Source organism: Trifolium pratense, linkage group LG5 (genome assembly GCF_020283565.1).
Source record: "Trifolium pratense cultivar HEN17-A07 linkage group LG5, ARS_RC_1.1, whole genome shotgun sequence".
Classification (NCBI taxonomy): domain Eukaryota; kingdom Viridiplantae; phylum Streptophyta; class Magnoliopsida; order Fabales; family Fabaceae; genus Trifolium; species Trifolium pratense.
In genome coordinates, this window is record NC_060063.1 from 47,885,959 (window position 1) to 47,902,115 (window position 16,157).

A 16,157-nucleotide genomic window follows, 5' to 3' on the forward strand; every position below is an offset into this window, starting at 1 on the left:
AACAAAATGCACATGATAAATTTGAAGTTCCTGGGAGCATGACTCAAATGATAGGAATGATATATTTTTATGCAGGATCAGAGTTTGAATTCGAAATCTCTCACTTATTCACTGAATTTCTAGCCATTAACCTATTTGACAAAAAAAAAATGCAACCCTTCTAACATATCTACCGCACAAATTAATGTCGTATCATTTTTATATGACAATATAATTGTCATTCTTTCATTTTTGCATCACATCATTTAAAATTAAAATCATGTAAAGATTCAAAAATATAAAATATATAATTAAAATCAAGTGAAAACGCTAACACGATTTCAACTAAGGAGGAAGACCTCCTCTATCGCAGCACTCGTAAGGACAAACCTCATGGCGATAAAGAGACACTCAATGGTTCAAGCTCGTACAAGGCAAAATTACTCAATGTTTTTTGGTGAAGATGTTCATGATAATCTCAAAACATGCATCATGGAGGAAACAATGAGGAAAATGAATTCAAAGGCAATTCAGGAATTTATATGTGGATAATGACCTTGTTATCCCTCTTGAGGATAATGAATGAGATCAATGGGCTCAGGAATTTTTTTTTCTACCTCTACAATTAACTCTTTATCCCTACATTAATTATGATATTCCAATTTTATCCTTTATTATATTATTTTTAAATTGTTTTTTTTACTTTAGTCTATTCAATTTTTTTAGGATCTCTACGCACATCTTCTACTACAATGTTGTAGGTTTGAATATTCATACCTGAACACTTATAAAAAGCTCATACCAGAACGAAGTGTGTAGTTATGAATATTTATATTAGAACAAACTCTGTAGGTATGAATATTCATACCTGAACATTAATACAAAGTGTGTAGGTATGAATATTCATACCTACACGAAGGTATGAATATTCATATCAGAACGAACTGTGTAGGTATGAATATTCATATCAGAACAAAGTGTATAAGTATAAATATTCATACATAAACACTTTTACAAAGTGTGTAGGTATAATTTTTTTTTAAAAAAATAATATAATAAAGAGTAAAATTGGAATATCATAATTAATGTAGGGGTAAAGGTTTAATTGTAGGTGTAGAGAAAAAAAATTTCCATGGACTCAACGATGGAAAAAGACATCAATTGTTAATGCTTTAGGAACGAAGATCCATTACAAGGCCTTGGAAAATTATTTGCGGCGAAATCGGTCTAAAAGAGGTATTATCAATATCTCTGATATGACGGGTGATTTCTTTTCCAGTCACTTTATAGATGAGTAGATTACAATCATGCTTTGTTTGAAGGGTCATGACGTGTTGCTGATCATTATTTAATTGTCCAAAGATGGAGACTTCTATTTTTTAAGAATATTGATGATATTAAGAAGTGGCGGTTTGAATCCATATTCCTAACTCCCACTAGAACTTTACAATGGTAGGTTCTTATGAAGGATATGATCGATGTTGAGAACCATGCTAAAAATTGATCGTCTAACTTTCATCCACTCTAGAGGGCATTATGCACATATATGTATTGAGATTTTTTTTTTTAATGGCAAATGTATATGTATTGAGATTGATATAGATAATTAAAGTTTTGGCTCCTCACATTATTATACGTGGATACAAATTTACGATTGAATATGAGGGACTCCATCTAATTTGCTTTGTTTGTGGCAAGTATGGCCATAAATTTGATCAATGTGGTAAACAGGATTTTTTTAATTATATCTCAATATTTAATTATAAAAAAAGAATCACAATATTCAATTATATCTCTCATGTTTATATATTTTTTTAATTAAATTTTTTCTACAGATATTTTTATTTTAAATTATACACAATATATATCTAAACCACCAATCTTACTGTGGATATAGGTGTTCAACACAATTGAGAAGCTGCGAGTTGGAATCACCTACTGTCTATATAGATATTTTTTATAATATAACCGATGACAATTTTCCCTCTAATTTTCTATTGGTCTGTAATATATATACTCTTTCTTCCTCACTTTTCCACATCCCTCTAATCTAAAATAAAATCCAAGGCAATCCCTTACCTAAACCACACGTTCACGTTGCACCCTTTATTTCCTCTATTGGATTGGCTATTATTTAAAACCAAAAGTAGTACTCTCACCATGGTCAAATATAAGAAATTGAGTTCATTATTTAATCTTATCATTTCCAATATATTACATTATAAAATTCATGAAAGAATTTTTCAAAATAAATTAAATTAAGAGAAAGAATAGTTAACATAATTTATACTATTATTTTTATTCTACAAGAAAATTAAATATATTTAACTAGTTAATATGAAATCACTAGTAAAAATTATTTATTTGTAAAACATGTCCAAAAAAATAGAGTTTCGTTAGCCCTTCAACACCAAAAATAAATAAATAAATGGAAAATCCATAGTAGTAAAGGTAAATCACTCTTTGACATTGTCCGATATTAGAAGCCTTGGTCTTGTCTCATTATATTACTTAGGGATGAAGAATTGGATTTTGAAAATTTCGTTTCACTACACACACAACAGCTGATGACATAAAAGATAATTTATTTTTATAATGAAAAACTTAGTGTGAGGGAATGATGCTCCAATTCAAGACAGAGAAGACTCTCATGACTCTTACAACATTTATAAAGATAATTACATTTACTTTTCTCAAAAAGTATTAGTAAAGATCGAACCTAGAACCTCTAGTATTCTAAGACTTGTTTTTTTTTTTTTTACCACTAAATCAAATCTTTCGTGTTACATAAAAGATAAAAAAAATTGGTAAATAAACGAAATGTCAAAACCATTATAAACTCACACACGAACAAGTGAATCTGGGTAGCCGTTGTACAAACTCCGATCATAACGTTTGATCTAACAATTTTATAATTTTTATCAGTTGAGCTCATACTTATAGACCAAAAATATCCTTTATATACTACACGGTTACTACAACAAAATCACCCCTCTTGATCGTTTTTATTTTTTGTTTACTTTAAATAAATAATTTCCACATAGTTTTAAGTTTCATTTGAGATTTTCTTCTTTGTGATTTCTTTGTTTAGTGTTGTTTTAATTCCGTCTTTGTACGGAGTTGTTTGTTTTGATTTCCCGTCTTGGTACGGAGTTTGTCCCGTCTTAGTACAGTGTTTGTTTTGTTCGGATTTGGAGATTTGCTTTGATCCATATTCAGTGCAGATTCAATGACTATAGCATCATCAACGTTGCAGATCCGGATGCGCGACTATTCCGGACATTTGAATTTTGTCATATCAATTGTAGGCTACATTAAGCCGTTTTATGCTATTAACTCGAATGATATGAGCATGTTCGCAGATTCATCCCTTTTAGTTTTTAGCGAATTTGAATTTGTAATGATTTTGATCGATATACTATGCCAATTTGAATGAATGAATATCGTTATGTTTTAGTAAAAAAATACACAAAGGGGACACCAAGGTGTTTTTGGACCGGGACCTATTTGGTTTTAAATCGTATAATTAAGATAACACGTTACCAACACACATAAAATCATTTCACATTAATCACATACTCAACCTTTTCTTTGCGGACAAAATCTCATTCTCAACCTTAGAATATACTACAACAATATTATTAGTATGTGGTTATAATGTTTTTCAAGTTAACTTTTATCTTTGAGGATGTCGGTATATGTGTAACTTTTAACAAGGATTTTTATTTTAATTAAAAAATTACTCATAAGGTTGACAAAGAAAATTGGAAAAATAATGAAAGTTGAGTGGTGTGCATTATTATGATATAGTACTACATAATAATTTTATTTTGTTCGAAAACAACTAGACAAAAGGTGCAAAACATCATTTAATTTCCATTCAACTATTCATAATTTTTTTAAATTTTTTTTTATGGGAGTTGGCGTATTTTATGAGTAATGGTCAGGAATTTTGATGGGTATTAATAATTGAAGAAGATGCTACAAAAATTACAAATAAGATTGTGTTGGCATGAAGTTGCATCCCTTACTTTCCATCAGTCCATGTGCTAATCCAATCAATTACAAGAGTTGTTAATTTTGATGAGCTTGAGAGTAGTCTCCCACAGACCCACACTACACTAGTTTCTTAGATTCTTTTCTTTATTTTGTCTTTCTTTTCTATTTTCCATGAGAAAACTAAATGTTTTTTTGTTTTGCTTCGTATTTTTGTGTATAGATTGTTATGTTTTGTTTCTATTTTTAATCATATCTTTTTTCTATATTTATTTTACATTTTTTTAGTGAAATTATAATGAAGGATATAAAATTTGCAACGTGGTTAAAAGTAATAAGCAAACTTTGATGATAATCGATTTTAATATATTAATAGTAAAGTTGCAAATAAAGATATCAAATTTCTAAAAGAATTTTGTTTGAATTCAATTATTTTTGGACAAATTTTTTTTTGTAATAAATTCTTGGTGTTTCATGGAGAAAGCCTTCCTATTGGAGTGTTTGGATGGCAGCTATGTAGCATAGTACGGGTATAGTACGGGTACGTACCAGTACCGCATACTCCATGGTACTCGTATGATACGCATCGATTCCGTATCCATTTTTATTTGGTTGATTTATGATATGAATGCGGAAAAAACATATTGGCTGTTGAAGAATCTCTTAAAATATTATAATTTTTTATTATATTTCAATTATCTCTCATTTTTTATGAAAATAGTTGAGACGGTGGACCAAAAAAAATTAAATCTTCAAAGCAATTCACTTAAAAATATTTTTTATTAACGTACCCGTACTTTAAATTTTCTAAAAATATCGTACCGCGTACCAGTACTCGTACCAGATATCGGTACTGTACCCGTACCTAGGCAACATAGAATGGCAGGCCTCAAACTATAGTAAAGCTATAGATTTTTTTTTTGGTACATAACATATATAGAGCATAAATGCTTGATCTCAATAGATTTACCACCAATTTGAAATGGCAATTATTCTTACCAAAAATATCTCACGAAGAGATGCCTTTCATAAATACAAAACCTAAACTGAAAATAGCTATAAAACGTGGTGTTGTAAACATTAGTGTGTCAAATAAGGGTGAAACATATCTTTTATATTATAAGCTTGTATACACAAGCAAACCATAAACCCTAATTTGTTTTCCCTAGTTTCCCTCCATTTTATCTTGCAATTTTTATTAAAAAATAATACAATTTTGTCTTGACTAGGAATCGAACCCGCAACCCTTCAATGCAAAAAAATATCTCGAACCACTATGGCAAATATATAAATTATGATTAAAATTATGTGCAATAATTGATAAACACCATCAATTTTAAAAGTATATCATATCAAAATTATTGTTGACTATATTATTCATCATGAAATATTTTTATGTCTTTCCTGATCAATGATTTTTTTTCTACCGGATCATAAATTTAGAGAATAATTATCGTGTGAGATTTGGAAAGTTATTATCACGTGTGATTTGAAAAGTTATTATCAAACTCAATTCTGCTAAATCAATTTTTTTTGCAATACAACCAAACACAACCATAGTCATGTCACTAATCACATTCATTATTTTGATTTTAACATTGCAGATTTAATATTAACCGATGATCAATTGATACAATATGCACTAGCAGATATTGAGATGATGTTACGTAGTTATGGGAAGAGTTTAAAAGATTATCCTCCAATGCCTAGACCAGACACATCATTAGTTCCTGATATACAAAATAGTTTAATACACGACGAATTGAATTATAACAGACAATCATTAGCTGAGGAACATGTTAGATTGATGTCAACTATGACTTCAGAGCAACGTAAAGTATATGACACAATCATAACAAGATTTAACGAAAACAAACCTGGTGTGTTTTTTCTTTATTGTTATGGCGGTACAGGGAATACATTTATCCGGAGGGCCACGTCAGCCGCATTACGCTCAAAAGGTGTGATAGTTTTAACAGTTGCCTCAAATGAGATCGCTGCATTGCTTATACCTGGCGGTAGAACAACACATTCAAGGTTTTGTATTCCTCTAAATGTTGACGAGTTTTCAACATGTACCATAGTTCCTAAAAGCCCTTTGGCGCTATTAATACAAAAACCAAAGCTCATTATATGGGATGAAGCACTAATGATGGACAAACACTGTTTCAAAGTTGTTGATCGAACTTTAAAAGATATTCTCAAGTCTGTTGATGAAAAAATAAACACATTCCCTTCGGTGGAAAAGTTGTTGTTTTTGGAGGAGATTTTAGACAAATTATACCAGTAATACCTAAAGGTACAAGGCTAGAAGTTGTTCATGCTACTATTAATTCTTTGTTTCTTTGGAATTTTTGTGAAGTTTTAACATTGAGTAAAAACATGAGGCTTCTCGGTGGTGCTTCGAGTGCAGACGTTGAACAAAGAAGATTTTTTTTTGAATGGGTTTTGGGTGTTGGCGATGTAGAAATTGGAGATGACAATGACGATGATTTAGAACTTGACATTCCATCAGATTTATTGATTCCAAATTCAGGTGATCCTCTTGCTTCTATCCCCAACTTTTACAAAACATGAACGATATAACGTATTTCCAAAATAGAGTTATACTAGCTCCTAAAAATTCAATAGTCGACACAATAAATGATTATATGTTGGATTTAATTCCTGGTGAAGAAAAAACATATTTGAGTTATGATACTTCAATCACACAAAATGTAGATGGTCAAACAGTGAATGATGTTCATACTCCCGAATTTTTGAACACGATTTCTACGTCGGGACTTCCAAATCACAAGTTGAGACTTAAAGTTGGAGTTCCAGTTATGCTATTAAGGAATTTAAATAAAAAATTAGGATTATGCAATTAAACAAGACTTATTATTACGAGATTGGGAAAACGTGCTCTTGAAGGAAAAATTATTCTAGGAAGTAATATTGGTGATCAGGTTTTCATATCTAGATTTTCTCTAACACCATCTGACGTGAGAATTCCTTTTAAATTTCAACGGAGACAATTTCCTATAATGATTTCTTTTGCGATGACTATTAATAAGAGTCAGGGACAATCTTTAAACCATGTTGGGATATATCTTCCATCGCCAGTGTTTTCACATGGTCAGTTGTATGTTGCAATTTCAAGAGTTACTTCTAGAAAAGGATTAAAAATATTGATCATCGATGACGACAGTGAAGATACGACTAAGACTTCGAATGTGGTCTATAAGGAAGTCTTTTGTAATATAACATAATTTTCTTTGTATGAATATTTATCAAAAATTATTGTTGAACTATCGTTTAATGTTACTCAACTTTTTTCATATACCTTACATTATTTGAATTATCATATCTTATTTAATCATTATATATTTTACAGCTAATCAGACCCGTGCACCGCACGGGTCGATGTTCTAGTGTCTATAAAGACTAATAATAATTTACAAACAATGCCCAGTAGAAACTGTGTGCGCATTGATATAGCAAAGCCAAATTTCGACCAAGGCATGAAATTACATCAAATTACATACAACAATTAAAATCGTAGATTTTGGTGCTAAAATCAATCAAAACCTCTTGTGAAGTAGGAATTGGCAAATGGCAATGCAATTGCAACCCTATTCCGTCACCTTAGGGTCGATTATTCTAACAATCTGACCAAATGAACAAAACTAATGTTTTAACACCAAATGAATAAGTAAACGTGTTAAAAGTACTTTGTTACTTCTGTTTATAAGAAAGACAGACAGATCCACAACCTATAGATGCAGAATCACCATGATGATAAAAGGGATATAACTAAATTCAATCAACTTACAACTTTACATGATATAAACCAACGTCAGACAATTTCAACAGAAAAACAAAAACTTTATAGACAAGCTATTGGTTTTCATCTCCATGAGTTGCATTACCAGAAGAAAAAAAAAAGAAGGATATCAATCCCTCATCTTCTTCTTCCTCTCATTTTTCACATTTGAATTCTTCATCCGTGAAAGAATATAGAAACTTTGTCATTACAAAATCACAAAGAATATTACAAACTAAGAAATATAAAAAGTTGAGTCCAACTCAACTCACCAATATAACGAGAATCCACACAAAAATTACAGCCAAATCAGTGAACAAGGTCAATGCATGCCTCACATAGTCCAGATCACCAAAATGAGCTCTTTCAATTATTTCTTAGGGAAACCTGTTGTGTTTGACATGGACATGAGTGCAGGGGATTTTCTTGCGAGTGTCCGGGGTTCGAACTTTAGCTATTGCATAATTTATGTGATGTCCCTACCAACTGAGCTAAGTTCACGGGGACTAGTTAATACAATATTTTATGTGGTGAGTTATGATAATAACCAACTTAAGGATAATTTTAACATACATATGTTAAAAATTAAAATTACCTCTTACATATGTGGTTTTTTTTTTAAAGGATACATTTATGTGGTTGTTATAATATACATTATAAAGCTACTAAGCGAATAAAATTACATCGATCCGTTGTAGTCTAGTTGGTCAGGATATTCGGCTCTCACCCGAAAGACCCGGGTTCAAGTCCCGGCAACGGAATTTTTTTTTTTTTTATACATTGAGTCTCTGTGATTATTCATTCTTAACTAAGGTCTAAGGATCAGAATCTCTGTGATTATTCATTCTTAATACATGTTTTGTTGCATTAAACACTCACCCAAACCCACCAAGAGCATAACAATGTCATTGGTTCCAACAAAACTAATAGCCAGTTACTCGTTCGATCCGGTGATGTTGATTCTGCTCTCCGTGTGTTGAATAACATGACATTGAAATCCACTATTACCTGGAACTCTATCCTCCATGCATTTGCAAAGAAACACGGGAGTTTCGAACATGCTCATCAACTGTTTTAGAAAATTCCTGAACCAAATACTGTTTCATATAACGTCATGTTGGCATGTCATTGGCACCATTTTGGTATCCATAATGCTAGTGGTTTCTTTGATCGTATGCCCGTCAAGGATACAGTATAGTGGGATACTATATGATTTCGGGTTATGCTCAGGTGGGGTTGATGGATGAGGTTGTTTGCAGCAATGCCGGAGAAAAACTGTGTCACGTGGAGTGCGATGGTGTCTGGATATGTGGCTTGCGGGGATATGATGTTGCCGTGGAGTGTTTTTATGCTGCACCTATGAGGAGTGCGTTTACATAGACTGCCATAATTACTGGGTACATTAAGTTTAGGAAGGTTGAATTGGTGGAAAGATTGTTTATGGAATTGTGTTTGAAGACTTTGGTGACATGGAATGCTATGATTGTTTGGTATGTTGATAATGGTAGGGCAGAGGATGGATTAAAGCTTTTCAAGACAATGTTGTAAACGGGGGTTAAACCTAATAATTGAGCTTGACTAGTGTGTTGTTGGGTTGTAGTGATTTACCAGCTTTGCAGTTCGGTAAACAAGTTCATCAATTAGTTTGTAAATCTCAATTGAGTAGGGATACAACTGCAGTAACTTTATTGATTAGCATGTATTCCAAGTGTGGGGATCTTAAGGATTCATGGGAGCTATTTGTTCAGATTCCGCAGAAAGATGTCATGTTGTAACGTGGAATGCAATGATTTCTGGTTATGCTCAACATGGACTGGCAAAAAGGCTCTTCGTTTGTTTGATGAGATGAAAATGGAGATATAAAGCCAGACTGGATTACTTTTGTTGCTGTATTATTAGCCTGTAACCATGCGGGATTGGTAAATCATGGGATCCAATATTTTAACTCAATAGTTAAGGATTTTAGTATTAAAACTAGACCAGAGCACTATGCATGTATGGTTGATCTGATGCTGTAGATATGTTAAAAAGTATGCCTTTTAAGCCACATCCTGCTATATATGGTACACTTCTGGGTGCTTGTAGGATCCATAAAAACTTGCACTTGGCTGAGTCTGCTGCCAAGAATCTGCTTGAGCTTGATGCAACTAGTGCAACTGGATGTGTTCAATTGGCTAATGTTTATGCGGCACAAAACAAATGGGAACATGTTACTAGGATCTGAAGATTAATGAAAGAAAATAACGTTGTGAAGTCCCCTGGATATAGTTGAATTGAAATAAGCAATGTTGTACATGAGTTTAGGTCAAGTGACAGGCTATGTGTCAGATCTTGAATTTGCATTGCATGATGTAGGAGAGGAGTTGAAAGAAAAGCCTCTTTTATGGCCATAGTGAGAAACTGGCAATTGCATTTGGACTTTTGAATTTACCATTTGGGGTTCCAATCCGGGTGTTTAAAAATTTGAGGGTTTGTGGAGATTGCCACTCTGCAATCAAGTACATCTCAGCTATAGAAGGAAAAGAACATTGTTAGAGATACCACGAGGTTTCATCATTTCAAAGATGGGTTCTGCTCCTGCAGTGATTACTGGTAAGCTCAACGGCGTGCAGCTTACACAATGGTATTATATTTAAGGGTATATGTTTTTATTACAAGAGAAATGCTGTCACGCTCTTCACCTTAAAGTCGATTTGGTATCAGTTATTCACAAAAGGAACACCGCAAATTTCATTGCTCTAGCATCTAATTAAATCTCCTGTTGAGTTAGTTGTCAATGGTGCTGTAAATTAACTCTAAAAGTAATTAGCACTAGCATTTGATGGGTTATTCTGATTATTGGATGTGAAAACATTGTTAGGGGGTGGTCTCACCATTTCTAGAAGGATTCTACCACTTCTTAATCGCATACACTTTCAAAATAACTTATATTTATAGAACACCAACACAGATTTTTGAAATAAATTACAAGGAATAACAAATTTCTGAAAGAAAATAACGCATAAAAGGGTCCCACTGGGCGTGCCAATTTGTTTACCGTTGTTTTTGGTAAACAAACGCTAGTTTAAATTTAATTACTTGAAGGATCAACTTAGAAATCCTGGAGCATTTTTGTGCACAGTTTTCCAGAAAAATATGAATGTTCATCATTCCTTATGAGTTTGATTGTAAACTTCAAGTATAAAGACAATTGCTTTGATGAAGTCGAAGTAGAATTTAAAAGTGTTTGCACCTAAAGGGCTTTTGAAAAGTAAATTTGCAGAAAAGTAGAAGTAAACTGCAATGAAATTTAAAAGAACTTTGAAAGATAAATTGCATTCGATTAGAATAACAAAGGTAAATGACACACAGAATCATACATTGGGCCTTTGATACTTGTTTCTGTCGTTAGCATGGGTAAATAACAAAGGTAATGATTTTGTGACCGTGATTTCGTACATAAAATCCCTATATATAGGCAAAAGATTGAGACATGAGTGCAGGGGATTTTCTTGCTCTATTTTACCTCCTTAAAGTTCCTGTTGAAGTGATCAACCTAAGGTATTTTGATTTTTCATGCTTATATTTCTTTGAATTAGGCCTATTATACTACATCGAAAGTGTGCCAAATGAAAAAACTTCATAGAGGGTGTTGGGACATAGACTCACATAATACTTTTGGTGTTGGTTCTTTCTACTTTTGTTTGTTTAGGCAATCATTGCAAGCCCAACAGGGTGGGCAAATGCAGCAACAATAGATATAATCTATGACTTACTGCACATGATGGGTCGTGATGATATCAAAGTTGGTATTGGTGATTTTTTTGCAATGAACCAATCAAACCCAAGTTTCCCGCTTGTTGGTGACTGCAAGTATGTTAAAGCCATTCCTCACGGCAATGGTGGGTTTCTTGACTCTGACACTCTCTTTGGACTTGCTCGTGATTTGCCTCGAAGCCCTAGAAGGTACTTTCTAGTTAGTTTCATCTACATTATGATTCATAGGACATTATTGAAACCATTATGTTTTTGTGGGAAATGAAAACTGATATTTCTATGAAAGAAATAATGGTACTGTTTATCTAAAAACTATAACAGAATGAATTAAGAGTATTACCACGTGAATACTATTGGAATTGTAGGTGAGATTTGTTATGGACTATCTTGATAGGTGTTATCAAGTAGATCAATCTCATTTAAACTCTAACGATGATCAATGATGCTTTCGGGAAGTAAAAGCTCCCGGTTCTCTTCGTCAATATGGATGAGACGGTGACTTGGTTAATTTGGGTTCGATGAATAAAAGGAAAAATAAATGAGTTGAGTTTTGAGGCACACATATTCGTTTTCCCCTATTTTTGTTAAACTGACACCAATCAAGTCATTGTCTCATCTATGAGAATGAGGAGGACCGTGAACTTTTATTTCTAGAAGACAATGTTTGTCATTGTTTGTAGGAGTTTTGAAAATTTTTGTACATGATGTACCGCCTATCAGTAGAATTTTATGGATTGTATACCACTCTATTATGCACACAAAATAACTTTTTTACATAAGTCAGGTACACGGTAGAAAACTCTGTGAAGTTTGGAGCACCTAGAGATAAACACTGAAACAAGGGTCTAAGATTACAGTTATGACCAATGGACCCTTGACTAATTTGGCAAAGGTTGTATTAGTTAAAAACATAAGCTCTATAATTCAGGTAAGTTATCTTGAATCTTGATATTACGTTACAAACTACTGGTCATGAAAAATGTTAGTTAAGATGGTTATCGTAACAACTCAGGCCCCATCTTAGGCGGTCCTGACACTGCCACTTCACGATCTTCTCCACCTCCTCTCTAGTGATGTTTTTGCCTTCTGTGGGAATCAAACCATGTACCCTGAGAATAATATACATGTTCAATCCATTCTTACTATCAATTGGGCGCCACTTTTCGACTTCCTTTCATCATTTAAAAACAATGATGCTAATAAAATATCATTATTTAAAAATAGTAAAAATATGTTGTTTTTATGAAAAAAAAATGATGGTTATCATTTTATTTTGCTAAAAAAAAGTGCAATTAGATTACACTATTTTTTAAGAAAATAAAAAGGTTTAATTATTTTTATAAAAGGATATATTTTTTGTCGACAAATTTTATAAAAAATATAATCATTCGTCATTTAGTCATTTAATATCAACAAACAAATTGATTTGTCCCAAGAAAAAAAACAAATTGATAACTCATTGACTACCCAACTCAATGGAATTATCCAATCTGATCCAATGTTAAAATGGGTCATCATTTTCTTTCACTCAATTTGAAGTGAGATTTACTTTTGTCACTCTACGAAATTACCAAAATACCCTCAGCCACTCTATTAATTTTCTCGCGCATCCTACAAAATTACCAAAATACCTCATCCGCTATTTAGGTAGCGGAGATCCCAAAAACACCATAACTTTATAACGTCCGCTACTTAAGTAGCAGAATGAAAAATAAGAAAAAACGTAGAACGCATGAGTAACCGGTACAGCAGCAAAAATAAATCTATTTGGAGTATATATGTGGTTTGGGTTTTAGTTTTATCCAAATTCGACCCATTTCCTGCAACCCAAAAATAAAAGGCAAAACCCCCAATAAATAAGCAAACCTTGAGAATAGATCAAATCTCTTCCTCCCTCCCTCCCTAACTTCACGCGGCAAACCCCTCACTCAAATCAAAACCCTCACAGATCAAAACCCTAAGATCAAATCTCCGCTTATCTTCCTTCACAAAATCAACAGCGACTATGGCGACAAGAATGCTTGAAGTTGCAGCAGTAGATTATTCTTTACCTAATGAGTGTTGGGAAACTATTTTCAAATTCCTCATCAACAACGACTACGGCAACGTCGACGATAACAACAACCACCACATCCACTCACTCTCAGCCGTCTCGAAACAGTTTCTCTCTATCACCAATAATCTTTTATTCTCACTCAATGTCCGTACCAATTTTAAACCGTCTGTCACTATCATCAATTGCAAACCAACCGTCAACATCAATGATTTCATCCGTCCGTCCAATTTCCTTTCTCGCCTCATTCGTAGATTCTCCAATCTCAACTCTCTTCATCTCACCGGAAACAACCTCAACAACACTCTCTGCAAAATCTCTCGTTTACCATTTTTCACTCTCAAATCACTCCATCTCAACTTTAAACTTACTCATTTCAGAATCGAATTTCCCACAGAAGGTTTACGACTTGTCTCCCAAAATATTACAACTTTGACCTCACTCACATTTTCCCACCTTCGATCTCTTTCGTCCACTTATCTCTTGCTCATCGCGGAATGTTTTCCTTTGCTCGAACAACTTAACCTTAACCTTAACCTTAACCTTGATTACCACGGAAGGTCACATGACTCATTACTCATTGAAGGAGTAAAGGCTCTTTCATCATCACTTCTCAAACTCCGAAAGGTTGATCTAACTAATCATTACTACATCAACGATCAATGCCTTTGTTACTTGTTCAAGAACTGGAAGTTTCTTGAAGAAGCTATCATAATTGGTTGTAAGCACTTAACTAACAACGGTATTACTTCTGCTCTCTCTGAGAGACCAACTTTGAGGTCTTTTTCCTTTTCCGGTTCCAGTTATTTTTTATTGTATGCTGCAAAAAATTCTATTGCATGCCCTCAATTAACTTCTCTCGCTTTTACTTCCTATAAGTTAAGTAATAGAGGCATAGTAGGACTACTATTTGCTTCCATTTTCCCCAATTTGCAGCTGCTTGATTTTAGTGCTTGCCCTGACCTATATGAAGATGATATTTGCCAAGTTTTAACGAATTGTACTGAGATTAGACAGTTGAACTTAGCCAAGGCTTCAAGAATGAAGTTGCGTGTGATGAACTTCGATGTTCCCAACCTGGAGGTGTTGAACTTGTCACATACAGAAGTTGATGATGAAGCACTCTACGTCATCTCAAAGAGTTGTCGTGGACTTTTGAAACTGTTACTGGAACATTGTTGCCATGTCACAGAGGAAGGATTAAATTATGTGGTAGAAAACTGCACACAACTGAGAGAGATCAATTTAAATGGTTGTCAGAAAGTACATGCTAATGTTATTGCCTCGATGGTATTATCAAGGCCATCATTGAGAAGAATAGTTGCTCCACAGCCCGATTATTGTTTTAGTGACACAGAGATGAAACTCTTCTTGCGTCGACGATGCCTTGTTGAAACTGCTCTTACAAACCTTAAACTCTGAAATGTAAGATTTATATTTACTTCATTTAGAAATTTCCTTTTTTAAAAATAAACTTACAAATGTGTATTTGCTCATCTGTACATGATAATTGCCTATGTAATTGTGTTATATATTGTGGACACACATGTGATTTGAAATCAAAGACATCATTGGCCGAACTGAATTAAATAATTGACCACCACCAGATTATGTAGATATATGTCGATATGATCTTCTTTGTTGGTTGGAATTCGACCGATAACAATTTCTATTTTGATTCAACTTGCAATCTGTGAATATCTTCTATGGATGATATGGTTGATATTATGCTACAAATTGAATTATTTAAGTTGGTGCAGTCATGTTCATATTATAGACTCGTCAAAATCTAGTTTGTTAGACTCATTTTTAGGTGTTTCATCATTTGTTTTGTGAACTGAATTGAAATTTTTACTTCTTTAACATGACGGCAGGGATTCAGAATCCATTTGAGGACATTTGAAAGGAATTAAAGATGCTAATGCAACTTTGGTTTGGTTTTCAACTGAGTCGTGCTACGTTAGGGGAAGCTTGCAGATGTGGATGTAGCTAAATCAGTGTTTGTTGGCATCTAATGCTTTTTTGGAGTTTCATTTGGCTATTTATTTTTCTGTAAAACCTTTTTCAGTGTTTTTTATTTTTCTGTTGCTATCAATTAGTACTATTAGTATTTTTCATTTCTTAATTTGTGAGTGCCAAGTTTGTATGAATGCAAAGCTAATGTCTGATACATTCACTAACTCGATGAAACACATCTTTTGGCATAATCTGGTTTAGAAAAATTCACATTCTCAATACAATGTGGGATGCATTCATTACATCCGAAGTTTGATTTTTACGACTAATGTTTATAATGAATCTCACTAACCACAATCTGATTTCTCAGTGTTTCCATGAAACTGTTTAGTGTTTAAATGACTAGCTGGATTGTGACGGTTGCTGGGACTGAATTTTAGTGGGAGTCATCATTTGGACTTTTGAAACAGAACTCCAATACTAATTTTTTTAAAATAAATATCTGATTCTATTTAAAAAATAATATTCCATTTAAAGTTTTGTTAAAACAGATTAATGCTAAACTTCTGTTTATGTATGACTTCTAAATTTTGTTTATGTATGACTTTAATA

At 33.0% G+C, this 16,157-nt stretch overlaps 1 protein-coding gene, 1 non-coding gene and 2 pseudogenes across 2 annotated transcripts; all 4 read left to right on the forward strand.

Moving 5' to 3' along the window:
- Positions 1 to 372: 372 nt before the first annotated feature.
- LOC123886818 lies at positions 373 to 7,157 on the forward strand (annotated as a pseudogene).
- A 979-nt stretch (positions 7,158 to 8,136) lies between these two features.
- Positions 8,137 to 10,376, forward strand: LOC123886819 (annotated as a pseudogene).
- On the forward strand, positions 8,469 to 8,541 carry TRNAE-CUC. Its single transcript has one exon. It is a non-coding gene; the product is annotated as a tRNA-Glu (tRNA).
- Positions 10,377 to 13,289: 2,913 nt separating the features above from the next.
- Positions 13,290 to 15,745, forward strand: LOC123883581 (F-box/LRR-repeat protein 3-like). The gene is made up of 2 exons (XM_045932428.1): positions 13,290 to 15,014; positions 15,464 to 15,745. Exon 1 carries the CDS (start codon positions 13,542 to 13,544, stop codon positions 15,009 to 15,011), a length of 1,470 nt encoding a protein of 489 aa, XP_045788384.1. The 5' UTR covers positions 13,290 to 13,541; the 3' UTR covers positions 15,012 to 15,014; positions 15,464 to 15,745.
- The last annotated feature ends 412 nt before the right edge of the window (positions 15,746 to 16,157 follow it).